Source organism: Cheilinus undulatus, linkage group 14 (assembly GCF_018320785.1).
Source record: "Cheilinus undulatus linkage group 14, ASM1832078v1, whole genome shotgun sequence".
NCBI classification, from domain to species: Eukaryota; Metazoa; Chordata; class Actinopteri; order Labriformes; family Labridae; genus Cheilinus; species Cheilinus undulatus.
The window spans coordinates 107,211-135,069 of record NC_054878.1 but is presented as its reverse complement, the minus strand read 5'-3'; the positions used below and the strand labels follow the sequence as shown (position 1 = coordinate 135,069).

Genomic DNA, 27,859 nt, shown 5'->3' with positions numbered 1-27,859 from the left:
TAGAAAGCAGAAGATTAGTTTTGATCATCTGTTTTATTCATCATTATCGTGTTTTTGTCGGTAATATCTTTTAAAATAAGATCTTTTAAGTGAACATTTTAATACTGCAGCTTGGTGCACACTCATTACGCTGGTATTTTAAATGTATTTTGCGATCGGTGAAATGTTTTTGTGGTTTCTGAAATATATTTTGCGCTTTTGAAATATTTATTTCCCATTGGCCTTCAGGGCCACTGTAAGAGAGCCTGGAGCTCCTGTGACTTTTGGGGACTTTAATGATTAAATCCACACCAGTAAACCCGATGTTAAACATCTTTTTTCCCATTTAATTGAACTACGATCATTTATTACCGCTAGCTGGAATGCTAACTGCCATATTGTTTCTCTCTGTGAGTGTCTGTCAGCCAATAGCAGGCTGTTCTGTAATCATGTGATGCAGCACAAATTTAAAAAAAAAGACATAAGGCTCACAGAGATGCTGCACATCATGAGTCTATTGGTTGATTCATGTTCTGAATCAAATATCTAAATATCTAAAATAATTTACTAGTCTGAACAGTCAGTCCAGAAAGTTCTCACTGGTACTGGATCAGGACTCGGTATCAGCTGATACCCAACACCTTGGTATCAGAGTCCTATCAGGAAGGAATAATGGTATCAGAACATCCCTAGTCAGAGCAGCAACCATGGTCACGGTTAGAATCCACCAGCATGGATGTGAGAGAAGCTTCCTGTGCAGCTGTCACTGTCAGAAGGCCGTCTGACTTCACACTGGTTTCTTCCAGGGTCTGAATTAAACTTGTGATTTCCCCTGAAGGCCACAAACTCATTCAGAGTTTTATTTGCATGCCAGCGCTGCCATGTCGTGTTTTCGGGGTAGGGCACAGAGCAGACGACGGCACTGCGAGGAGAGGCTGTACCAAACTCTGAGGTCAGAACAACAGCAGCTCCAGGACACACGTGTTTGTTCAGCACGCTGAGAGACACGGACATGTAAACAATGCAAACACTTCCTGTCACCAAATAGATCACTAACTGCTCCAGATTAAGAAACCTTTCTACGGGACGGGGCTCAATTACTGTGTGAGGCGCCCTGCTAATAGAGTGAACAATCAGAATGACTTTTTAAAAGCAGGGAGGGGCAGCGGGCGCCCCTGGAAACGAGCTGTGACGGATGAGAGGTCTATGAGGAGAGCAGTTTGTCACTCTTCTGCTAAGCACACAGTCAAAAGCATCAAGAGCTATTACTATCAATTAGAGGGGGAGGAGTACGGGGAGAGAGGATGAGAGAGCAGCGCGAGGCACCTGGAATCAGCTCCTGCCTCTTATAGCAGCACAGACGATGAGGGGGAGGAGGACGGGGGAGGAAGGAGGGGGAGGGGGGCAGAGGATGGAAAAGGAACGACAGACGGAGAACACGCTTAGAACATGTGAAGACGTGGGCACTGAGCACAGCACCCTGTGGACCCCTGCATGGAAGAGTACGATAGCCAATCAGAAAGCAAGACAGAAGAAGGAAGCACAACAAACACAGCCAAGGTGATGAAGCCAGGCATGAAGATTAATGGAAGCCAGGAATGGAGGAACAACTGGGTGATCTGAGTCATCAGCTAGATAGTTTATGCAACATGTCCTCTAAATATACATACATATATTTATATACATATATAAAACCTTCCACCAACCACCAACCTTCTGTCTTTCAGCAGTAGAGGACTGAATGTGAAAGTTTTGCATGTAAAAGCAGAAGCAGCCAATCAGATATGTTGCTGTGAGACGATAGAATTGTGGGTAATGTAGTACTGTTGACTGTTGTTAGAAAAAGGTCAGTTATATTATGGTTTTAGACTCAGGTATCTCATGATGAGTCTACTGTCAATGGAGACAACATTAAAATGAATATTAAGAGCTGCATGGACAAAACTGTGCTGTAGCTGACCCCAATTTAAAGTTCCTGCATAGATGAACCCCAGCTGAAGTAAACCCCAGACTGTGGTCTAGAACTGCAGATAAAGGTAGACCAGGAGAGACAAAGGAGGGATGGAGAAGATGACAGACAGCTGTAGAAGGTGACAGACAGGCGTAGAAGGTGACAGACAGGTGTAGAAGGTGACAGACAAGTGTAGAAGGTGACAGACAGGTGTAGAAGGTGACAGACAGCTGTAGAAGGTGACAGACAGGTGTAGAAGGTGACAGACAGGTGTAGAAGGTGACAGACAGGTGTAGAAGGTGACAGACAGGTGTAGAAGGTGACAGACAAGTGTAGAAGGTGACAGACAGGTGTAGAAGGTGACAGACAGCTGTAGAAGATGACAGACAGGTGTAGAAGATGACAGACAGGTGTAGAAGGTGACAGACAGGTGTAGAAGGTGACAGACAGGTGTAGAAGGTGACAGACAGGTGTAGAAGGTGACAGACAGGTGTTTTAATGAGACAGTAGAGGCTCTAACTCTTCGTGTTCGTGCTAACACGCTGGTGTAGAAGAAGAAGGTAGAGGTGAGCAGTGAGACGTCTCCTTTCTCCTGGGACTTGGTGCCGTTTCAGCTTCTGTCTCTGCAGGAGGCTGCAGGGCACAGGTGGCTCAAATGCCACAGGCTCACTAATACACACTCTCACAGCACATCAGCTATTTCTGACGCTTTCAAAGAGTCTGATGCACAGGAAATCTAACTCTGAACAGTTCTTCGCCGGAGCTGGCTGACTGCAGATATCTGAGGCTGTAAAAGGCCGCTTGGTAAAGAACTAAGAAACACTGGGACCATCAGAACCAAACTAAAAACTTTAATGTGACTGTATTAGTAAGACTCCGCATCATATCTGAAAATGGCGTTTCCAAAGTCACAAAGAAAGTGATGAAAAGCACCAGCGTCCTCTAAAAAGAGACTTCTCTGGCTCCGTGTGTGAGCGGCCCTCTGACCATCCTACAGAGAGGACGATAACTCACTGTCAGCCCTCCTCTTTAATTACACTCAACAAACAGCCTCCTCTTCTTAATGTCTGTGTGAGCGCGCTCAGTAAGAAGAGATGACATCATCACACCAGTCAGCAGTCCTTTTTGCCTCAGCAGGCAAGAAAAACTCGACTAGCAGAGATAAAGGAGGAGACGGAGCAGCTCTCCTGGAGCTGGAGGCAGACGGACTCCTGCTGAAGAAGATGAAGCGTCAGAGCGGAGCTTCAGAAAGCTCTCTGTCCTCCAACATGACTCTCTCTGACGGCTGTTTGAGGATTAGACACATCTGACTTAGAGCCAGCAGATAACCCATGTACAGCAGACTGGGCTGACTGGACCGCTCTGGGCTGACTCACTGTTTAAGCGCCCTCCAGACACAGAGGCACAAATCTGACACACGAATGAATGAAGGCAGAGCTGCTGGTTATGACCCTCTCTTCAAGTGTTAGGATACCAGTAATCCTGCCAAAGAGAACTGGAGGTATGACACCAGTAATCCTGCCAAAGAGAACTGGAGATAGGACACCAGTAATCCTGCCAAAGAGAACTGGAGGTATGACACCAGTAATCCTGCCAAAGAGAACTGGAGATAGGACACCAGTAATCCTGGAGTTAGGACACCAGTAATCCTGCCAAAGAGAACTGGAGATAGGACACCAGTAATCCTGGAGTTAGGACACCAGTAATCCTGCCAAGGAGAACTGGAGGTATGACACCATTAATCCTGCCAAAGAGAACTGGAGATAGGACACCAGTAATCCTGGAGTTAGGACACCAGTAATCCTGCCAAAGAGAACTGGAGATAGGACACCAGTAATCCTGGAGTTAGGACACCAGTAATCCTGCCAAAGAGAACTGGAGGTATGACACCAGTAATCCTGCCAAAGAGAACTGGAGATAGGACACCAGTAATCCTGGAGTTAGGACACCAGTAATCCTGCCAAAGAGAACTGGAGATAGGACACCAGTAATCCTGGAGTTAGGACACCAGTAATCCTGCCAAAGAGAACTGGAGGTATGACACCAGTAATCCTGCCAAAGAGAACTGGAGATAGGACACCAGTAATCCTGGAGTTAGGACACCAGTAATCCTGCCAAAGAGAACTGGAGATAGGACACCAGTAATCCTGGAGTTAGGACACCAGTAATCCTGCCAAAGAGAACTGGAGGTATGACACCAGTAATCCTGCCAAAGAGAACTGGAGGTATGACACCAGTAATCCTGCCAAAGAGAACTGGAGGTATGACACCGGTAATCTGCCAAAGAGAACTGGAGTCAGGACACCAGTAATCCTGGAGTTAGGACACCAGTAATCCTGGAGTTAGGACACCAGTAATCCTGGAGTTAGGACACCAGTAATCCTGCCAAAGAGAACTGGAGTTAGGACACCAGTAATCCTGGAGTTAGGACACCAGTAATCCTGGAGTTAGGACACCAGTAATCCTGGAGTTAGGACACCAGTAATCCTGCCAAAGAGAACTGGAGTTAGGACACCAGTAATCCTGGAGTTAGGACACCAGTAATCCTGGAGTTAGGACACCAGTAATCCTGGAGTTAGGACACCAGTAATCCTGGAGTTGGGACACCAGTAATCCTGGAGTTAGGACACCAGTAATCCTGGAGTTGGGACACCAGTAATCCTGGAGTTAGGACACCAGTAATCCTGGAGTTAGGACACCAGTAATCCTGGAGTAATGACACCAGTAATCCTGGAGTTATGACACCAGTAATCCTGGAGTTAGGACACCAGTAATCCTGGAGTTATGACACCAGTAATCCTGGAGTTAGGACACCAGTAATCCTGGAGTTATGACACCAGTAATCCTGGAGTTAGGACACCAGTAATCCTGGAGTTAGGACACCAGTAATCCTGGAGTTATGACACCAGTAATCCTGGAGTTAGGACACCAGTAATCCTGGAGTTAGGACACCAGTAATCCTGGAGTTATGACACCAGTAATCCTGGAGTTAGGACACCAGTAATCCTGGAGTTATGACACCAGTAATCCTGGAGTTATGACACCAGTAATCCTGGAGTTAGGACACCAGTAATCCTGGAGTAATGACACCAGTAATCCTGGAGTTAGGACACCAGTAATCCTGGAGTAATGACACCAGTAATCCTGGAGTTATGACACCAGTAATCCTGGAGTTAGGACACCAGTAATCCTGGAGTTATGACACCAGTAATCCTGGAGTTAGGACACCAGTAATCCTGCCAAGGAGAACTGGAGGTATGACACCAGTAATCCTGCCAAAGAGAACTGGAGGTATGACACCGGTAATCTGCCAAAGAGAACTGGAGTTAGGACACCAGTAATCCTGGAGTTAGGACACCAGTAATCCTGGAGTTAGGACACCAGTAATCCTGCCAAAGAGAACTGGAGTTAGGACACCAGTAATCCTGGAGTTAGGACACCAGTAATCCTGGAGTTAGGACACCAGTAATCCTGGAGTTAGGACACCAGTAATCCTGCCAAAGAGAACTGGAGTTAGGACACCAGTAATCCTGGAGTTAGGACACCAGTAATCCTGGAGTTATGACACCAGTAATCCTGGAGTTAGGACACCAGTAATCCTGGAGTTATGACACCAGTAATCCTGGAGTTAGGACACCAGTAATCCTGGAGTTAGGACACCAGTAATCCTGGAGTTAGGACACCAGTAATCCTGGAGTTAGGACACCAGTAATCCTGGAGTTAGGACACCAGTAAACCTGCCAAAGAGAACTGGAGTTACACTAAACTCTCATCTGAATCCACTCTGAACGATGACGAGATCAATATCTGGATTACTTTGAAAACCAGTAAGCCTATGTTATATACATTTTTAGCCAAGTATATTTCCAACAGCTTCCAATTCCAGAGAAATCCACCAGGAGGAAACGTCTTAAAATGATGTCCAGGAGCTGTGAGTGGAAGCTGCGTTTTTGCCCCGGGTCCTAACAGCCAGGAAACAAAGCTCTCACCTCCAAAAGCTGATGGACTGGTTACATTTCACTGCTGTCTTTGGCTGCACTCAAGCTTTAAGCTGACCAGTAATCCCAGTCAGAGATTGGCGGACCAATCAGCATCATTTGAGGAGAAGGAGGCGGTAGCTACAGGTGTAATTAGTCGAGGAGACTGCAAGCCTGTAAACACCAGTAATGGAGGCCAGCGATGAGATTCATGAAGGGATGCACAATCCTGGAGTTAGTGCCAGTAAAGTACCTGGGCCAATATTGCGTACACTTTATATGTTTTTATTGTGCTGATAATAAAACATCAATCCTGGATAAAATCCACCCATAATAAAGTTGTTTTCTTCCTCCTGAGACTACACGTAATCCTGAGACAGTAAGGTGGCGCTGCAGCTTTGGAGTCAGCCAGTAATCCTGGAGGACACAGTACCAGCGTCACCAGTGTTTTAGAGCAGTGGTTCCCAAAGTGGGGTTTGGGACCTCCAGGTAGGTCGTGAGACAGTGAAGGGGGGTCGCTGGATGCTTTCAAGAGAAATTTAAAATGATTTAAAATCATAAAGTGTATATATAATTTTTAAAAATGTTGTTAAAATGAGTCAGATTTTAAAATAAAAGGGTAGTTATCAAGTGATATTTCTATTAACATACAAGTAAAAGTTACACAAACTACCTAAAAGGCAAAATTTGTACATGATGCTTATGACACCAGTAATCCTGGAGTTAGGACATCAGTAATCCTGGAGTTATGACACCAGTAATCCTGGAGTTAGGACACCAGTAATCCTGGAGTTAGGACATCAGTAATCCTGGAGTTAGGACACCAGTAATCCTGGAGTTAGGACACCAGTAATCCTGGAGTTATGACACCAGTAATCCTGGAGTTAGGACACCAGTAATCCTGGAGTTAGGACATCAGTAATCCTGGAGTTAGGACACCAGTAAACCTGCCAAAGAGAACTGGAGTTACACTAAACTCTCATCTGAATCCACTCTGAACGATGACGAGATCAATATCTGGATTACTTTGAAAACCAGTAAGCCTATGTTATATACATTTTTAGCCAAGTATATTTCCAACAGCTTCCAATTCCAGAGAAATCCACCAGGAGGAAACGTCTTAAAATGATGTCCAGGAGCTGTGAGTGGAAGCTGCGTTTTTGCCCCGGGTCCTAACAGCCAGGAAACAAAGCTCTCACCTCCAAAAGCTGATGGACTGGTTACATTTCACTGCTGTCTTTGGCTGCACTCAAGCTTTAAGCTGACTGATCCCAGTCAGAGATTGGCCGGACCAATCAGCATCATTTGAGGAGAAGGAGGCGGTAGCTACAGGTGTGGATTAGTCGAGGAGACTGCAAGCCTGTAAACAATGGAGGCCAGCGATGAGATTCATGAAGGGATGCACAATTAGTATTAGTGCCGCTAAAGTACCGGCCAATATTGCGTACACTTTATATGTTTTTATTGTGCTGATAATAAAACATCAACGGATAAAATCCACCCATAATAAAGTTGTTTTCTTCCTCCTGAGACTACACGTTCTGAGACAGTAGGTGGCGCTGCAGCTTTGGGGTCAGCCAGCGGGACACATACCAGCGTCACCAGTGTTTTAGAGCAGTGGTTCCCAAAGTGGGGTTTGGGACCTCCAGGTAGGTCGTGAGACAGTGAAGGGGGGTCGCTGGATGCTTTCAAGAGAAATTTAAAATGATTTAAAATCATAAAGTGTATATATAATTTTTAAAAATGTTGTTAAAATGAGTCAGATTTTAAAATAAAAGGGTAGTTATCAAGTGATATTTCTATTAACATACAAGTAAAAGTTACACAAACTACCTAAAAGGCAAAATTTGTACATGATGCTTTGTGCAATACCACACACTTTATCCCCGCTCAAGGGAGGGTGGGGTCCCTGATCCCTGACGCCGTTACTATGGGAACAGCTGTTTCAGATGTTTGTAAAACATGGGTGGAAAAAAGCCTTAGAGTTTCAACACAACAGTCACTAAAGAGTCGTCATCATAACCACGGACTGTTAGGAACATGAAGCAGCACCAACCGCTAGCATCTGCTAGGCCAGCATTAGCTCCACCAGCATTCACAGCATTAGCACAGCTAGCATGCCAAAATGAAGGCTTAATGCTGGGCTTCAGCATGTGTGTGGACCCTGACAGCTAATTCTAAGAATAAACATCAGCTGACCTCAGAATGAACAGTCTGATAATACTCTATGATGAGGGTTCAGTGTGCTGACTCAGACTGTGACGTTCTAATGTTCCATTCTCTAGAACAAGGATCTTAAATGTTTTAAACAGTCTGATAATACTCTATGATGAGGGTTCATGATCTGATAAGGATCTTAAATGTGTCAGGTGGTTTTGGGGTCTCTCCTCTGATCCCCCTCTATCCTCAGCCTCATCTTTTGTTTATTGTTTTGACAGGAAGCCCCTGACAGCTGCGTGTTTCATTAAAAACACCTACATTTAGATGCAGAGCTGTGAATCAGAGAAGTGAGGGGGGTGACTGAAGGTCAAAAACTGAGAGCAGGTGTCTCAGCTGAAGAGTCCTTGAGCAGACAGTGAGGCTGTTTAACAGCAAACAAGCCGTCCGACCTCACCCTGCAGCTCAAACACAGAGGTGAGCGTCTGTAGGGGCGTTCAGAGGTAAAGAGCTCCTCATGGAGAGGCAGACAGGTGTAGGTGTGTCTATGTGGGAACAATGGTTCATCCTATTGTCCACACAGAGACCCTGACGATGCCTGATACAGTTACTGTTCTCTCTGAACAGTGTGAGAACGCTCCCCTCCTAAACACAGAGAGCTGCTATTACTGATGAGGAAGCAAAAGTGAGCAGAACAGCATGGAAAAAGAAGCCTTTGTCCTTCAGAACTCCCACAGGGAGGTTTCAGGTACACGGTCTGCTCACAGATCAGTTTTCATGTCAGAGAGGGAGGAGAACCTGAACAGGACAGGAGGTGTTCTCTCTGACTTTAATCTGCTGCCTGACACTGAAACCGAGGCACGGAGAAAACCGTGACATTTGGAGAAGTACTGAGATGATGATGATGAAAGCCTTGAGCCTTCCTCAGCTCTGCAGTCATGAGGAGCAGCGTGGTCTTCATCTGGTCTGGGAGTGATCCAGGCAGAGCGCCTTCATAAACCACAGAGAGAAGAAGAGGTCACCTACCAGCTGTGGCATCAGGACAGCAACATGTCTGACTATCAGAGACAGACGACACTATCAAACAACCCAGAGTCCAAAAAAGTTAGGGCGCTATTCTACCGTGAATGACTGATAATAACCCTACAGTCATAAACTACAGTCTGCTGTTTTCAACCATAGATCATTTATCTGAACACTGTTTCTACAATAACAAACAGGTGGAGGTGTTGGATTAAACAGAATGATAGGTATGAACCAGGTTACACAGGACAGAGATGATCAGACTGAAGGCTAGGGAGCTATCAGTGTCCCTGCTATCTCTGCGCCGCCGTCATCCTGTCATCTGAGCTGCGGCGTCTGTTGTCAGTCTGGACAATGATGTCATTGTTGCTGGGTTAACTCGCCCTCCTGGTGACACCAACACAACAGGTGATAGACAAACCCTGAGGCCATCTGAGCCCTGGACTCTGACTGGAATGAGAAAGACTCCAGGCTGACCTTAAAGGTAGTAACTCAGATCAGCAGAGTCTGCTCACATGTGAAGGGTCTGACTGAAGGCTGTCATCCATGTAGAGGGTCTGACTGAAGGCTATCATCCATGTAGAGGGTCTGACTGAAGGCTATCATCCATGTAGAGGGTCTGACTGAAGGCTGTCATCCATGTAGAGGGTCTGACTGAAGGCTATCATCCATGTAGAGGGTCTGACTGAAGGCTATCATCCATGTAGAGGGTCTGACTGAAGGCTGTCATCCATGTAGAGGGTCTGACTGAAGGCTATCATCCATGTAGAGGGTCTGACTGAAGGCTATCATCCATGTAGAGGGTCTGACTGAAGGCTGTCATCCATGTAGAGGGTCTGACTGAAGGCTGTCATCCATGTAGAGGGTCTGACTGAAGGCTATCATCCATGTAGAGGGTCTGACTGAAGGCTATCATCCATGTAGAGGGTCTGACTGAAGGCTGTCATCCATGTAGAGGGTCTGACTGAAGGCTATCATCCATGTAGAGGGTCTGACTGAAGGCTGTCATCCATGTAGAGGGTCTGACTGAAGGCTGTCATCCATGTAGAGGGTCTGACTGAAGGCTGTCATCCATGTAGAGGGTCTGACTGATGGCTGGGAGGAGACAGCCTTAAAACAGGACTAGGAGACAGCCTTAAGGCTAGGAGACAGCCTTAAAACAGGACTAGGAGACAGCCTTAAGGCTAGGAGACAGCCTTAAGGCTAGGAGACAGCCTTAAAACAGGGCTAGGAGACAGCCTTAAGGCTAGGAGACAGCCTTAAAAGGCTTATCCTGTCAGACACAGGGTTTAACACACTGTTAACCATTGCCAGTTATGTAGGAGTGCATGTACAAAATGGCTCACTGAAGTCTAAAGATCAGGGCTCATGCTTAGTTGCTTTCTTTTGCTCAGTCTGAATTTGTCACGGGGACTGTCTTGAGTTCAGTCTACACTGGTGACACACAGCAGTACCTGCTACTGTCACACTGCTGATCGTGTCTACCGATACGTACGACTGATAAATATCAGCCAGACAGGGCTGGAGCATCAGGCCGTCTAGGGCGCCACAAACTCAAAGACATCCACTGTGAGCCCTGAACTCTCAGGATGAAGCCCCAAATGTAAAACAACTACAAGACTGCCAACTTCCCACACAGCCTCTCTCTGTATAGGAGACACTGTGTTTTAGTGTGTGTGTGTGTGTGCGTGTGTGTGTGTTTTAGTGTGTGTGTGTTTAACAGTAAAATGTTACGTATCAGTACTGGTATCAGCTTAAAGTAGTTATGAAAACTGAGAAGTAATGGCAAAGATCTGATATTGGGCATCCCTGTACTTCCTGTTCTGATACAAATCTGCTTTTATTTTGAAAAATAAAAAAGTTCCTGCTGGAACATTGAAAGTAACAGCGTTAGCTTTATGGTGGAAAAAAGAGCTTGCTATGGACAGGAAGGAGTTAAATCTCTGATATCACGAGGAGCAGGAGACTCTTCTCACCCACTGAGCCGTCTGAGGTGAAACCAGACATTAAATGTTTCAGCAGCATCCTGATTTTACATCACTGTGAAAGCAGGACCATGTTACAGTGAGAAGCAACCGGCTACTGTAGCGCTACAGCAGCTTAACTACACCTAAGACAACAAAGTAGCACGCAACTTATTCAGTCAAAACATTAATAAGGCATCAGTTTCACTGTGATAAAAAGCTTACAGCCCTGATAAAACTGAAACCTTCGTTCCCCAGTGGAACCTCTGCTGCTGGATTCAGATGTGCACTTTAACCTTCTGGGTTTTGGTCTGTGGCCTCCTCCCACTACTATAAACATGCTGCTCAGATGAACTGGTGACTCTAGACTGGCCGTAGGTTTCAGTGGGAGCTGCCTGGTTACCGACTGGAAACCAGTCCACAGTGTAGCCTGACCCCCTCAGCTGGGATAGGCTCCAGCCCGACCCCTAGCTGAGGAACAACACACTGAATATCTGGTCTAATTCTGCAGATGATGATGAAGAAGAGTATCCAGGATGAGGATTTATGATGCATACAGGCCCCTTTCATACATTCATATATGCAACAACAGAGTACTGAAAGCAAAGCTAAAGCAGAACTCTCACTGGCAGCACTCGTGCTGAATTTAAAAACAGAAGAGAAATAAAAGCTCTACACAGTCCACACGTTCACAGAAACCCAGGGGAGACGGCCACGAAGAGCTTTTAGCTCCTCTGGAAAGCCAGCAGCGGCAGCTCCAGAGGCGCTGAAGGAGAAAAGTGGCCCATCACCTCGCCCAGAGAAAAGTCTTCTCCTGTAACAGAGCTCCACGCTCCCTTCTGACCACTTTAACAGCCACTGCACTTCTATAAATACACAAGCTCCTCATGCAGCCAGAGAGGCTCCAAATAATGAATGAATAGTGGACAGAGCTAAAAGCTAAAGCTGCTTCCTCATCTGAGTGGAAGAGAGGCCAAAGAGATGAAGACAGTACAGACGAGTAAAGGTAGGCAGGCTAATCCTCATCGTACACTCCGACCCCTCAGAGCCGGCACTGTGAACGCTAACCTTCACTTCAGAGGAGATAACAGTGACAGAAAAACGTTAAAGGCAAGACGGAGCCCCCTCCTCCTTAACCAGCTATCTCTGAGCCCCCTCCTTCTTAACCAGCTATCTCTGAGCCCCCTCCTCTTTAACCAGCTATCTCTGAGCCCCCTCCTCTTTAACCAGCTATCTCTGAGCCCCCTCCTCCTTAACCAGCTATCTCTGAGCCCCCTCCTACTTAACCAGCTATCTCTGAGCCCCCTCCTTCTTAACCAGCTATCTCTGAGCCCCCTCCTCTTTAACCAGCTATCTCTGAGCCCCCTCCTTATTAACCAGCTATCTCTGAGCCCCCTCCTTATTAACCAGCTATCTCTGAGCCCCCTCCTTCTTAACCAGCTATCTCTGAGCCCCCTCCTTCTTAACCAGCTATCTCTGAGCCCCCTCCTCTTTAACCAGCTATCTCTGAGCCCCCTCCTTATTAACCAGCTATCTCTGAGCCCCCTCCTCCTTAACCAGCTATCTCTGAGCCCCCTCCTCTTTAACCAGCTATCTCTGAGCCCCCTCCTTCTTAACCAGCTATCTCTGAGCCCCCTCCTCTTTAACCAGCTATCTCTGAGCCCCCTCCTTATTAACCAGCTATCTCTGAGCCCCCTCCTTATTAACCAGCTATCTCTGAGCCCCCTCCTTCTTAACCAGCTATCTCTGAGCCCCCTCCTGCTGAACCAGCGATCTCTGAGCCCCTCCTTATTAACCAGCTATCTCTGAGCCCCTCCTCCTTAACCAGCTATCTCTGAGCCCCTCCTAATTAACCAGCTATCTCTGAGCCCCCTCCTTCTTAACCAGCTATCTCTGAGCCCCCTCCTCTTTAACCAGCTATCTCTGAGCCCCCTCCTTCTTAACCAGCTATCTCTGAGCCCCCTCCTTCTTAACCAGCTATCTCTGAGCCCCCTCCTTCTTAACCAGCTATCTCTGAGCCCCCTCCTCCTTAACCAGCTATCTCTGAGCCCCCTCCTTCTTAACCAGCTATCTCTGAGCCCCCTCCTCCTTAACCAGCTATCTCTGAGCCCCCTCCTCTTTAACCAGCTATCTCTGAGCCCCCTCCTTCTTAACCAGCTATCTCTGAGCCCCCTCCTCTTTAACCAGCTATCTCTGAGCCCCCTCCTTCTTAACCAGCTATCTCTGAGCCCCCTCCTTCTTAACCAGCTATCTCTGAGCCCCCTCCTTCTTAACCAGCTATCTCTGAGCCCCCTCCTTCTTAACCAGCTATCTCTGAGCCCCCTCCTCTTTAACCAGCTATCTCTGAGCCCCCTCCTTCTTAACCAGCTATCTCTGAGCCCCCTCCGTCTTACCCAGCTATCTCTGAGCCCCTCCTTCTTAACCAGCGATCTCTGAGCCCCCTCCTTATTAACCAGCTATCTCTGAGCCCCCTCCTTCTTAACCAGCTATCTCTGAGCCCCCTCCTTCTTAACCAGCTATCTCTGAGCCCCCTCCTTCTTAACCAGCTATCTACGGCCCCAAAAGCAGCTCCACTGCCTCTTAAACACCCGCTGAAACTTACGAGTCACGAGTCATCTTGGCATGGGTCTGGGTTAAATCCAGGTAGTCTTCTGGAAGCGTTAGATTTAGTTCTGGAGGTCTCCACTTTCTCCACAGACGGAGCGACTGACTCAGCAGCTGCTCTGCTGGCTCCAGGACTGACTGGCCGACTTTGGGGGGGGGAGTGAACCGGCGTTTAGATGGACAGTGACAGTGGCCAGGCCCCCTCCCCATTTGCCCCTACACCCACCCACACTCGCTCACCTCACAGGAGCCAGGGCTAAAAGTGGAGCAGCTGGGTGGGGGTAGACGGGGGTGGTGAGGGGTCTGCAGTTGGGGGGTGGGGGGGCCTTTCCAGAAATAGATCATTGGTATGGATTATATAGGAGATTTACTGTTAGAGCCTTCCTACGAGGCTGAACCACTCTGAATGCTCCATGTTTCCAAGAGTTCAAACAAAAGAAACCAAAGAACAAAGGTCAAAGGTCAGTGTTCCACTAATGCTCCATAAAGTTTGACCGACAAAGTAACACTAGTAAATCTGTACATTCACAATGATATTAATCATTAAAATCATTAATATATGATATTATTAGGCTGTTTCATGTCTGAAGGTCTGTCAAGTTCCAGTAAATGAACCTGAAAATATCCTCTGATTCTATCAACAGTCGTGAACAGCCAACAAACTCGTACTCGTCGCTCCAGTGTTTCCCACACTGAACTGTCATTGGGCGGCCCGCTCCTGTATACTAACGCCTGCCCCAGGACGTGTCCAGCCCATTTTGGCATTTAAATACATAAACAGGACCAAGGACCCAAAGACTGCCTTTCATCTGCATGCTCATCACCCAGAGAACCCATCCCCCCATGTGTAGTCCAAGTCTGCATCCACAGAGGGTCTACCTGAAGGAGAAGAGTCTGCAAAGCTTATGCTCTCTGTCATTTCTGATTTTTTACATTCAGGTTGTTTTCTGGAGGACTGTGCAGGGCTGCGGAGCTGTCATCAGTGTGACGGTGGGATGTGAGGGACAACTGAGGATCTAGGAGTCACCGCCACTCTCCTCTGCTCTCTGTCTGTGGCGGCCGGTTCTGTTTAAGAGACGCTACAGAGACTAATAATAATAATTATTATTATTATTATTATAATATTATCATTATTATCGTCTCCTCGCCCTACCGTCACTGATGGCGGCTCAGAGCAGGTAACCATGTGACACAGCCTGTCAGACCCAGCAGAACCAGGCCTTCACTCTTTGGGTTTTTAGAGACAGATCATAACTCACAGCCTTGCATATATACTGCTGAACAGATGTCTGCTGTTCCACTTTATTACACTAAGACCTTCACTAGTACGACGATGAAGAGCTCTGAGGCTGTAGTTCCTGACAAACAGCACAGTGGCTGGACTGTAAATAGCTCTGCTGGAGGACAGGGATTGATCTGAAACCCAGATGATCAATGGAGCAGCAGGAAGAGAAATGTTAGGCTTTCAGGGCCCACAGGGAGCTGAAAACACAGTCTGAAGACCGTAGAGAGGAATCCTATAGACCACACTCTGAGAGGGTGCGGGTCCATACAGAATCTCCCCTCAGTCTTTAGCTGCATATGCACTCCTCAGAGTTTATTGAAACGTTCAAGAGGGCTGAGAAACTCAGGAGTTTACTGTCCACATAAAAACCTCACAGCAGGAGATGGGGGGGGGGCAGTCTGAGGAGCCAGCAGCACACGATGTGAACAGAATAATGCAGGACAAAGCCACAGAGGCTGCTGCGAAGGTAGGATGAGATTCGAAGCTTTTAAACCAACGCTCCAGTCAGCCTGACACTACCACAGCATGATCATGAACCAACCACAGCATGATCATGAACCAACCACAGCATGATCATGAACCAACCACAGCATGATCATGAACCAACCACAGCATGATCATGAACCAACCACAGCATGATCATGAACCAACCACAGTATGATCATGAACCAACCACAGTATGATTATGAACCAACCACAGCATGATCATGAACCAACCACAGTATGATTATGAACCAACCACAGCATGATCATGAACCAACCACAGTATGATTATGAACCAACCACAGCATGATTATGAACCAACCACAGCATGATTATGAACCAACCACAGCATGATTATGAACCAACCACAGTATGATTATGAACCAACCACAGCATGATCATGAACCAACCACAGCATGATTATGAACCAACCACAGCATGATTATGAACCAACCACAGCATGATTATGAACCAACCACAGCATGATTATGAACCAACCACAGCATGATTATGAACCAACCACAGCATGATTATGAACCAATCACAGCATGATCATGAACCAACCACAGCATGATTATGAACCAACCACAGCATGATTATGAACCAACCACAGCATGATTATGGTTTCTAACAGTCCGTGGTCCTCCTAACAGTCCGTGGTCCTCCTAACAGTCCGTGGTCCTCCTAACAGTCCGTGGTCCTCCTAACAGTCCGTGGTCCTCCTAACAGTCTGTGGTCCTCCTAACAGTCCGTGGTCCTCCTAACAGTCCGTGGTCCTGCACCATCACCATGGCCTCCAGCTCACTGGAGGAGAAAGTTCCTGAATCTGACCAAGATTCTGACATTCAGTAGTTTTCTAGTCCAGTATTTAGTCTGAACTGAGCTCACAGCAGCGTTAGGCATGTCTGAGAGCTGACATGGTAGCCATCGGTACACAATAGAAATATAATAAGAAGGATAAAGAAACGTTATTGTGTGAACATTTTTTTAAACAAGCAGTTTTATAAATTACAACATGTTACATTTAAAAATAGATGGTTTAAAACGGTCAACTTTTAACATGTATGCACATGACCTTAACTGTAGTGTTAAATTAGAAAGGGAATATTATCTTATGACTTTGATTTTCTCATTGAATGCTCATTTAACCCACCTTCAAACACAGGTTTTTAAACATGTGGACGGCCCAGCACAGTGATTTTCAAACTTTTCTAAGGCCCACCATATTCATATCCAAACTACATAGCCTCTTTAACATGCGTCACTGAGTGCTTTCCTGTTGTATAGTTGCAATAATGTACTGTACGGTTCCCATGACACACTGAGACATGCCTCAGCCACTGGTCGTCCTCATGTATGCAGGCAGGGTTCAAGCACGTCCCCCACTCTCACCCCTGTTTCTGACTCTATGCACAGTCCCCCTCTCTAAATGAAGGCACAGAAAGCCACAAATATATCTGAAAAATACTGTGCCATCATTTAACTGCAACAGTTTTAATAATAAATGATTTAAATCAAACATGATTTTGTCACCAGTGTCCGTCTCTCTCCTCCAGTATTCTATTTTCTATTTCATTGTGAATGCATCCTTTGTGCTGACAGCCCTATCTGAACACGGCCTCACTCATTCTATGTTAATGTAGTATATTTTCAACATCCACTACTGGCCCTAAAGAATTTTTGAAATAGTCTTTTTTTCAGTTTATTTAAGCAGAACTAGATCAGCTTTAGAGTCATTTCTTACACTCTGAGTGAGGTGAGCGAGTGCTTTTACAGTTTATTCTAATGTGGACATTACCAACAACTTGCTGCTTGTCTGTAAAGTCTTTGGTGCTATTGTGCACACAGCCCTGCAGTCTCAGGTCCTTATATTAATTATCCATCATTTTCTAGACCGCTTATCTCCTTAGGGGCCCCCTGAGGGCTGGAGTCTATCCCAGCTGTCATTGGGTGAGAGGCGGGGTTCACCCTGGACTGGTCAGTCAATCACAGGGCTGACAGACAGACAACCAGACACCTTCACACTCACACCTACGAGCAATTTAGAGTCATCAATCAACCTAACAAGCATGTTTTTGAAAGCTACAGTGTTAACCCCAGCGCCGCTGTGTTGTTAATCATCCAATCAATACCCATATATTCTCTTTTCATAATCAAAGTTATCAACAGACTTAAAGGCTGAACTCTTTGAAATATTATTACATGGACCCAACATTAATCAGCTTCAGCTCAGCACTGAGCAAAGTCACAGTTACCAGGGCATGACAGGGATCCCATCCCAATCCAACATGGCTTTTCTGAAGAACTTTCATTATAGGACGTCCTGATTAGAGTTGAGGCTGGCCTTGTGCAGGTCATACAAAGTATTGCAAAATAGTGCAAAGTAGTGCAAAGCAGTGCAACGTTTTCATCTACGCCCCATCCTTATCAATCTCTGTTGAGATGGACAAGGAACAAAGAAAGAGGGAGATGACAAGGCATCTGTATTTCCTTAATTTCCTGTTTTTTTCCTCACTCTCAGAGATTGTTAACATACTGTACAAAGAGGAGATAAATGCCACATCTCTGTTTCTCCACTTTCAAAATAAAGGCCCAAGATATTAAACTATCTACATGGGGGCAGAGGATACCATTCTGAAGGGACAGAGGATGGACAGCAAGCACACGATGCAAAGCACTGTTGGTATCAGACCCAGATGTAGGAGATGGTGTGAACAGTAACATCCTGTTTAGGGGATCTTTGTAATTACAGCTTCAAAATCAGAAACATCTCAGCTCAGCTCAGAGATCTGCTTTGTTGCAGCAGAAATAGAGGTGACTTTTACGCCTGGGTGAAGAAACAGACTGACTGCATGGAGACATGATTCTACTCGGCTCAGTGCTGAAAAGCTGATCACGACTTTTCACCATGTGAGCTTGGACTGGAGCGCTCAGAGGTAAACACAGAGGACGTGATGACATCACTGACAGTAAGCCCAACTCTTCGTCACATACGGCCTAGGCCCTGACAGCCTACGTGGGTCAAGGGGTTCGTGTAAAACATACCGTGGAGGTTAAAGGTCAAGTGGATCTGGTGTCCATCTTTCTGGACAAACCAGCTGTCAATCATGTTTAGAGGTGTGACCCACAGCTCTGAAATAGCCTGAGCTGTCTGCAGATTCCTCATCCCGCTGTCACCAAACACCCAAATAGACGGCGTGTGTTCTCCATCATGGGGCGCTCTGACCAAACGCCACCATTCCAACAGTCTCGCAAATGTTTAATGAGCGCAAAGGAAAAATACCTCCTGCTGTAAAGTTCACATCCACAAAGGGGCACGCTGCAAATGTGACTAAAGATTCAACCCTCACTTTGACTCAGACTCCAGTGGATGTGAAATGTCAGTGTTGTCAGCCCCGTCAGCTTCTCTCCCTCTGAAGTCTGTCCTTTTCCTCCTCTGGTTCTTTTTCATCAGCTGATGTGGAGACCGTGCTCTTGTCCTGTCCTTTACCAGAAGAAATCATTATTTTATACACTGATGCAGCTTAAAACAAGACACAAAGTCACGGTCCTTCTCCTTGTTTCCAGAACTGAAGCTACGACCATCAGCTTAATCCAATTCTGTTCATAAAACACATCCAATAACATCAACAGCTGACCAAAGGACAGCAACTGAACGAAAATATATAAAGGAGCAGAGATGGGACGTGATCTTTGATCATCTAAATAGTCACTAGTTTATAAAAGCAATGGTTTCATTTGACCTTTATGAATCTTAAAAGTACTTTTTTACATTTCTTTCTCAGACACCTGGTTGTAATACAGTATACCACTGATAGGTGGCGCAAGCACATCTAAATCTGTTTACTAGTCATCAAATAAAAGACATCAACAGCCAGGACACTGACTTTTCTTCACTTCAGAAAGGATGTCTTTCACTGAAACAGTGCATTTAAAGGTCTGTTCAATTATCAGGTTAGGATCATCCTTTAAAATGATGCCGTCTGTTAGCCACTAAATGAGAATCTGCACCATGTGTTAGCATGAAGCTAACAGACTCAGACATTTAGTACGTCCTGTTCCATCTGTGGACTGAATGAATGCTGCACAGAGCCTGATGTTCCATAATGAGATTTTCTTAGTCCCATTTTCTCCAATGACTCCACGGTGCTCTAAATAATCACTACAAACTCCTCCTCACCCTCCTCGCATCACAGCCTGATATCATTCAGATAACACTCACAATAAGCAGCCTGTACAGGACCCAGGACTGTCCGAGACCCAGGACTGTCCGAGACCCAGGACTGTCCGAGACCCAGGACTGTCCGAGACCCAGGACTGTCCGAGCCCCAGGACTGTCCGAGACCCAGGACTGTCCTAGACCCAGGACTGTCCGAGCCCCAGGACTGTCCAAGACCCAGGACTGTCTGAGTCCCAGGACTGTCCGAGACCCAGGACTGTCCTAGACCCAGGACTGTCCGAGCCCCAGGACTGTCTGAGACCCAGGACTGTCTGAGACCCAGGACTGTCCGAGACCCAGGACTGTCCGAGACCAAGGACTGTCCGAGACCCAGGACTGTCCGAGCCCCAGGACTGTCCGAGCCCCAGGACTGTCCGAGACCCAGGACTGTCCGAGACCCAGGACTGTCCGAGACCCAGGACTGTCCGAGACCCAGGACTGTCCGAGACCCAGGACTGTCCGAGTCCCAGGACTGTCCGAGACCCAGGACTGTCTGAGTCCCAGGACTGTCCGAGACCCAGAACTGTCCGAGTCTCAGAACTGTCCGAGTCCCAGGACTGTCTGAGACCCAGGACTGTCCGAGACCCAGGACTGTCCGAGACCCAGGACTGTCCGAGACCCAGGACTGTCCGAGACCCAGGACTGTCCGAGACCCAGGACTGTCCGAGACCCAGGACTGTCCGAGACCCAGGACTGTCCGAGCCCCAGGACTGTCCGAGACCCAGGACTGTCCGAGACCCAGGACTGTCCGAGACCCAGGACTGTCCGAGACCCAGGACTGTCCGAGCCCCAGGACTGTCCGAGACCCAGGACTGTCCTAGACCCAGGACTGTCCGAGCCCCAGGACTGTCCAAGACCCAGGACTGTCTGAGTCCCAGGACTGTCCGAGACCCAGGACTGTCCTAGACCCAGGACTGTCCGAGCCCCAGGACTGTCTGAGACCCAGGACTGTCTGAGACCCAGGACTGTCCGAGACCCAGGACTGTCCGAGACCAAGGACTGTCCGAGACCCAGGACTGTCCGAGCCCCAGGACTGTCCGAGCCCCAGGACTGTCCGAGACCCAGGACTGTCCGAGACCCAGGACTGTCCGAGACCCAGGACTGTCCGAGCCCCAGGACTGTCCGAGACCCAGGACTGTCCGAGTCCCAGGACTGTCCGAGACCCAGGACTGTCTGAGTCCCAGGACTGTCCGAGACCCAGAACTGTCCGAGTCTCAGAACTGTCCGAATCCCAGGACTGTCTGAGACCCAGGACTGTCCGAGACCCAGGACTGTCCGAGACCCAGGACTGTCCGAGACCCAGGACTGTCCGAGACCCAGGACTGTCCGAGTCCCAGGACTGTCCGAGACCCAGGACTGTCTGAGTCCCAGGACTGTCTGAGACCCAGGACTGTCCGAGACCAAGGACTGTCCGAGACCCAGGACTGTCCGAGACCCAGGACTGTCCGAGCCCCAGGACTGTCCGAGACCCAGGACTGTCCGAGCCCCAGGACTGTCCGAGACCCAGGACTGTCTGAGTCCCAGGACTGTCTGAGTCCCAGGACTGTCTGAGTCCCAGGACTGTCTGAGACCCAGGACTGTCCGAGACCAAGGACTGTCCGAGACCCAGGACTGTCCGAGACCCAGGACTGTCCGAGCCCCAGGACTGTCCGAGACCCCGGACTGTCCGAGCCCCAGGACTGTCCGAGACCCAGGACTGTCTGAGTCCCAGGACTGTCTGAGTCCCAGGACTGTCTGAGTCCCAGGACTGTCTGAGACCCAGGACTGTCCGAGACCCAGGACTGTCCGAGACACAGGACTGTCCGAGACCAAGGACTGTCCGAGACCCAGGACTGTCCGAGTCCCAGGACTGTCTGAGACCCAGGACTGTCTGAGTCCCAGGACTGTCCGAGACCCAGGACTGTCCGAGACCAAGGACTGTCCGAGACCCAGGACTGTCCGAGACCCAGGACTGTCCTAGACCCAGGACTGTCCGAGCCCCAGGACTGTCCAAGACCCAGGACTGTCTGAGTCCCAGGACTGTCTGAGACCCAGGACTGTCCGAGACCCAGGACTGTCCGAGACCAAGGACTGTCCGAGACCCAGGACTGTCCGAGACCCAGGACTGTCCGAGACCCAGGACTGTCCGAGCCCCAGGACTGTCCGAGACCCAGGACTGTCCGAGACCCAGGACTGTCTGAGACCCAGGACTGCCCGAGTCCCAGGACTGTCTGAGCCCCAGGACTGTCCGAGACCCAGGACTGTCCGAGTCCCAGGACTGTCTGAGACCCAAGACTGTCCGAGTCCCAGGACTGTCTGAGACCCAGGACTGTCTGAGTCCCAGGATTGTCTGAGACCCAGGACTGTCTGAGTCCCAGGACTGTCTGAGACCCAGGACTGTCCGAGTCCCAGGACTGTCTGAGTCCCAGGACTGTCTGAGTCCCAGGATTGTCTGAGACCCAGGACTGTCTGAGTCCCAGGACTGTCCGAGACCCAGGACTGTCTGAGTCCAAAGACTGACTAAGCCCTTGAGTCCAGTGTTTTTTACAGTAAGACAGCTGCTAACGAACTCATCTTTGGCCCTAGAATGGATGGAATGATACAAGGCATGGAGCAATAAGGTCAAATGTGAGTGTGTCAGTAGCATTTTAAAGACTAACAAAGATGAACAAGGGGGCGTGGCTGATCCACTTTATCTAGTCAATCCTAACTAATTTAAACGACTGTTCCTGACAGACTGATGTAAGAACAACAGGACAGTCAGTCTCCATCCCTACAGTAACTATAACAACAGGACAGTCAGTCTCCATCCCTACAGTAACTATGACAACAGGACAGTCAGTCTCCATCCCTACAGTAACTATAACAACAGGACAGTCAGTCTCCATCCCTACAGTAACTATGACAACAGGACAGTCAGTCTCCATCCCTACAGTAACTATGACAACAGGACAGTCAGCCTCCGTCCCTACAGTAACTATGACAACAGGACAGTCAGCCTCCATCCCTACAGTAACTATGACAACAGGACAGTCAGCCTCCATCCCTACCATAACTATGACAACAGGACAGTCAGCCTCCATCCCTACAGTAACTATAACAACAGGACAGTCAGTCTCCATCCCTACAGTAACTATGACAACAGGACAGTCAGCCTCCATCCCTACCGTAACTATGACAACAGGACAGTCAGTCTCCATCCCTACAGTAACTATGACAACAGGACAGTCAGCCTCCATCCCTACAGTAACTATAACAACAGGACAGTCAGTCTCCATCCCTACAGTAACTATGACAACGGCATATTTTATTGTCCCGAGGACGAGGGTATGTCAGTGTTAGTCTTGGAACACAGACGTGCAAAGGTCTGGCAAAGACATGACAAACAAAAGGACGTGTTAATGACCAAGACGTTCCTTATCCAACAGAATAAAAGAATAAATCAGAAATGTACTTTTCACTGGGCAGAACAATCTAGACTTCTGCATCAATCACACTCATAAATCAAACTTTCAATAACTATAACAAAGGAAAGAAGAATCTGACACTGAAACTCTAACATTTACAGAACCACATCAAACACATGAGGAGGGATAGGAGGGAGAGGAGGAGGAAAGGAGGGACCAAACCAACAGGAAAGAATGAGAGAAAGGGAGAAGGACAGAAAGATCTAGTACTATCCATGGCAATAAAGCTCTTCCTTGACTAAACAGATAAAGAACCAGTGTATCACTTCTTTAAAGTTTCCCACTCCTCCTCCTCAAACACTCATTCATTCATTCATCCTTTTTCCTTTAGCTCATTCTTCTGCTCCCTTTTACCCACACTATCTCCTCTCTTCACACTCTCAGCTCTCTGCCCCCCCCCCCACCTCTCTGTCCCTCTCTCTGCCCCCCCATCCCTCTCTCTCTGCCCCCCCATCCCTCTCTCTCTGTCCCCCCCCCGTCTCCTCAGCTCACCTCTCATGCTAACAGGCCATTCATGTGGTCACTATGGTGATGTGCTGTTCATTCCAGAGGAACGGGCCAATGAGCTGACAGGATTAGAGAGACACGGAGCGACCTGTCAGAGTGTTAGTGAGTGTGTATGGTCACGTTTGAGCTACACACACTGACAAAAACAGTAGATTAGTCCACATTTTACCTTGTAGAGCAGATAGAGACAGAATCAAACCTCCTTGAGAAACAGTTAATCAGAATTAATCTCAGACTTCATGTTTCAGTGCAGACCTGCTTTGTTGAGAAAGATTATTAGTGGTACTGCTGTACCAGGTATTTAATATTTGGAGTGTGCAGGTGAGCAGCGTGCTGTCTCACTGAGAAGGATGTGGAAAATCACTGGAGTAACCAAAACTGTCCAAGAACTGAGTGCAATAAACAAGAAAAGTGGAGACTGTGCACCCTTAATGAACGCCATACTGCTGTCTTTAGCATGCTAATGTTAGCAACCACTAGCTAAGCAACATGTTATAAGTTAAGGTCTTTACACACTGGGTCCGTTATTTTCTGATGCGTTTTTTTTTTTCGGTTACGAAATCCGAAAAAACATCATGCACTCGGACCTTGCACACTGGATCCGATGCATTTTTATTTGCCTTCACTGCGAAAATTCGGAGAATGTGGCAAATAGTTCGTACTGCGAGTCTGCGTCTCTGCCACTCCTTTAAAATCCCGCTGGATCCATCCTGACAGAGAGCTTCATTCAGCACCCATTCATGCGTAATAGCGCTGAGCCACGTTGGAGAAATAGAGGGAGCAACTTTATAATTCTGTCTCTGTTATGAGCTGTGAGTAGGTTACAACGTCTGCCTTTATCTGTTATATTTCCATAGCTGATATCCACATAATGCACCAAAAACTACGGAGTTTGCAGCGAGAGTTCGGGAGTGGGAGAGAGGGAGGAGGTGGTTCATGATCTGAATCATGAACCACCCATCTATCTGTTATATTTCCGTGGTTTATATCCACAGAATAAATGAGCAAACTTTGGTGTTCAAAGTGAGGTTAGTGCAAGAGAGAAGGAGAGAAAGGGAGGAGGAGGGGTTGGGCGGGGTAAGCAAGGGCGGAGGAAGCAGCAGGCACTGTTTTGAATCATCACTCACCCATTTAAATGACCTGGACTGATGCGAAATGCGAAAAATCGAACCTGTTCCGAATAAAAATATGACGGACGACAATTTCGGTGTCAGTCTGCAAACGTCATTAGAACAACATGAGCTCGATTTCTTTTGTTGATGTGCGAAGAATTCGGACGAAATAATCGGACCCAGCTTGCAAAGGCCTTAACGGCAGCACATCTGAACTAAAATAAAGGTGTTTGCTTTCAGTCACAGAATAATGTTGGAATAAAATCAGTTAGATGTGTCTGATGTGGGTGAAAACAGCAGTCCAGATGGAAATAATCAGCTAACATTTGTTCTGCTGTTAAAATACACGTAGAAGAAGAAAACAGAGGCGGTTAAAATGTCATTACTTCCTGTAAGTGCAAAAGGGCAGTGTACAATTCTGGACAACACTGCTGTGATTGGGTGCTCTCACTGACGCTTACTGCAAGATCTGAATTTACCATACGGCATGAACTTTACCACAGAAAAAGGAACTTTTTATAGATCTTTAAGAACACAAGAGAACAGACAAAAGGTGAATGTTTAAAAAACCTGGTCCAGATGACTTTTAAATGAGCTGTCTGTGAGTTTTTTCTTAAAGGTACAATGTGTAGAATTTGGCTGCATTTCGCCAAACAGAAACGGTGTACATGGGATATAATGTATATATATGAAGCAACATGAAGTATGTTAAAATCAGTGCACAATCATCCCCTTTAAACTTTCATTCTCTTTTTACAAAAATAGAAAAAAGCTTTTTAAATTTACATTACCATGGGTCGCCCTCATGGAGGCTAACATAACGAACCGCCATGTTGTCTACGGCAACATCTTGGGGACAGAAAGAGCAAAACTCGAGTTTTAAATACAAACCTGCCCACCGGTCCTGAAAGCTACCTGGAAGGCAGGTGGAGAAGAAGACTGACCTATAATCTATAAAAATAATGGTTACAAAAATGAATGAATAAACCCTCACCTCGTCACTGCTGTAAATGATGTCCGGCACACAATCCTTTTTGGTCTTTACAGGTCCTCGTCGCTTAGTGATGTCATGTTTTGGTAACAGATCAGCAAATTCTAAAATCTGAAAGCGAGATGTCGCTAAAATGCCAAATTCTACACATTGAACCGTTAAATTTAATCAGGAGGGACACATAATATTGGGAATTGACCGTTATCCAATATTAACAGATTCATTTAAACAAAAAGCAAAAAAAAAAGAAATCACCAAATTCTAAATGTGTAGCTCAAACCTATACCAATATCAATCACCAATATGTAAATATGTAGCTCAGACCTATACCAATATCAATCACCAATATCTAAATATGTAGCTCAGACCTATACCAATATCAATCACCAATATCTAAATATGTAGCTCAGACCTATACCAATATCAATCACCAATATGTAAATATGTAGCTCAGACCTATACCAATATCAATCACCAATATGTAAATATGTAGCTCAGACCTATACCAATATCAATCACCAATATGTAAATATGTAGCTCAGACCTATACCAATATCAATCACCAATATGTAAATATGTAGCTCAGACCTATACCAATATCAATCACCAATATGTAAATATGTAGCTCAGACCTATACCAATATCAATCACCAATATCTAAATATGTAGCTCAGACCTATACCAATATCAATCACCAATATGTAAATATGTAGCTCAGGCCTATACCAATATCAATCACCAATATCTAAATATGTAGCTCAGACCTATACCAATATCAATCACCAATATCTAAATATGTAGCTCAGACCTATACCAATATCAATCACCAATATCTAAATATGTAGCTCAGGCCTATACAAATATCAATCACCAATATCTAAATATGTAGCTCAGACCTATACCAATATCAATCACCAATATGTAAATATGTAGCTCAGACCTATACCAATATCAATCACCAATATGTAAATATGTAGCTCAGACCTATACCAATATCAATCACCAATATGTAAATATGTAGCTCAGACCTATACCAATATCAATCACCAATATCTAAATATGTAGCTCAGGCCTATACCAATATCAATCACCAATATCTAAATATGTAGCTCAGACCTATACCAATATCAATCACCAATATCTAAATATGTAGCTCAGACCTATACCAATATCAATCACCAATATCTAAATATGTAGCTCAGGCCTATACAAATATCAATCACCAATATCTAAATATGTAGCTTAGACCTATACCAATATCAATCACCAATATGTAAATATGTAGCTCAGACCTATACCAATATCAATCACCAATATCTAAATATGTAGCTCAGACCTATTCCAATATCAATCACCAATATGTAAATATGTAGCTCAGACCTATACCAATATCAATCACCAATATGTAAATATGTAGCTCAGACCTATACCAATATCAATCACCAATATGTAAATATGTAGCTCAGACCTATACCAATATCAATCACCAATATCTAAATATGTAGCTCAGACCTACACCAATATCAATCACCAATATCTAAATATGTAGCTCAGACCTATACCAATATCAATCACCAATATGTAAATATGTAGCTCAGACCTATACCAATATCAATCACCAATATCTAAATATGTAGCTCAGAACTATACCAATATCAATCACCAATATGTAAATATGTAGCTCAGGCCTATACAAATATCAATCACCAATATGTAAATATGTAGCTCAGACCTATACCAATATCAATCACCAATATCTAAATATGTAGCTCAGACCTATACCAATATCAATCACCAATATCTAAATATGTAGCTCAGACCTATACCAATATCAATCACAAATATCTAAATATGTAGCTCAGACCTATACCAATATCAATCACCAATATCTAAATATGTAGCTCAGACCTATACAAATATCAGTCTACAATATCTAAATATGTAGCTCAGACCTATACCAATATCAATCACCAATATGTAAATATGTAGCTCAGACCTATAAAAATATCAATCACCAATATCTAAATATGTAGCTCAGACCTATACCAATATCAATCACCAATATCTAAATATGTAGCTCAAACCTATACAAATATCAATCACCAATATGTAAATATGTAGCTCAGACCTATACCAATATCAATCACCAATATCTAAATAT

At 46.1% G+C, this 27,859-nt stretch overlaps 1 protein-coding gene across 7 annotated transcripts in view; it reads right to left on the bottom strand.

The window, feature by feature from the left end:
- Positions 1–27,859, bottom strand: part of enah (ENAH actin regulator) — a 313,726-nt gene that overhangs the window by 212,062 nt on the left and 73,805 nt on the right. For 4 of the 7 annotated variants that reach the window (XM_041806186.1, XM_041806189.1, XM_041806190.1 and 1 more), the window contains exon 1: positions 13,654–13,774. The exons of 2 other annotated variants lie outside the window; for them this stretch is intronic. In XM_041806186.1, coding sequence (XP_041662120.1) covers positions 13,654–13,667 — 14 coding nt within the window. In that variant the 5' untranslated portion in view covers positions 13,668–13,774. Of the gene's footprint in view, positions 1–13,653; positions 13,775–18,773; positions 18,846–27,859 lie in introns of those variants that run through there. One more of the 7 variants, XM_041806188.1, reaches the window with a different exon arrangement.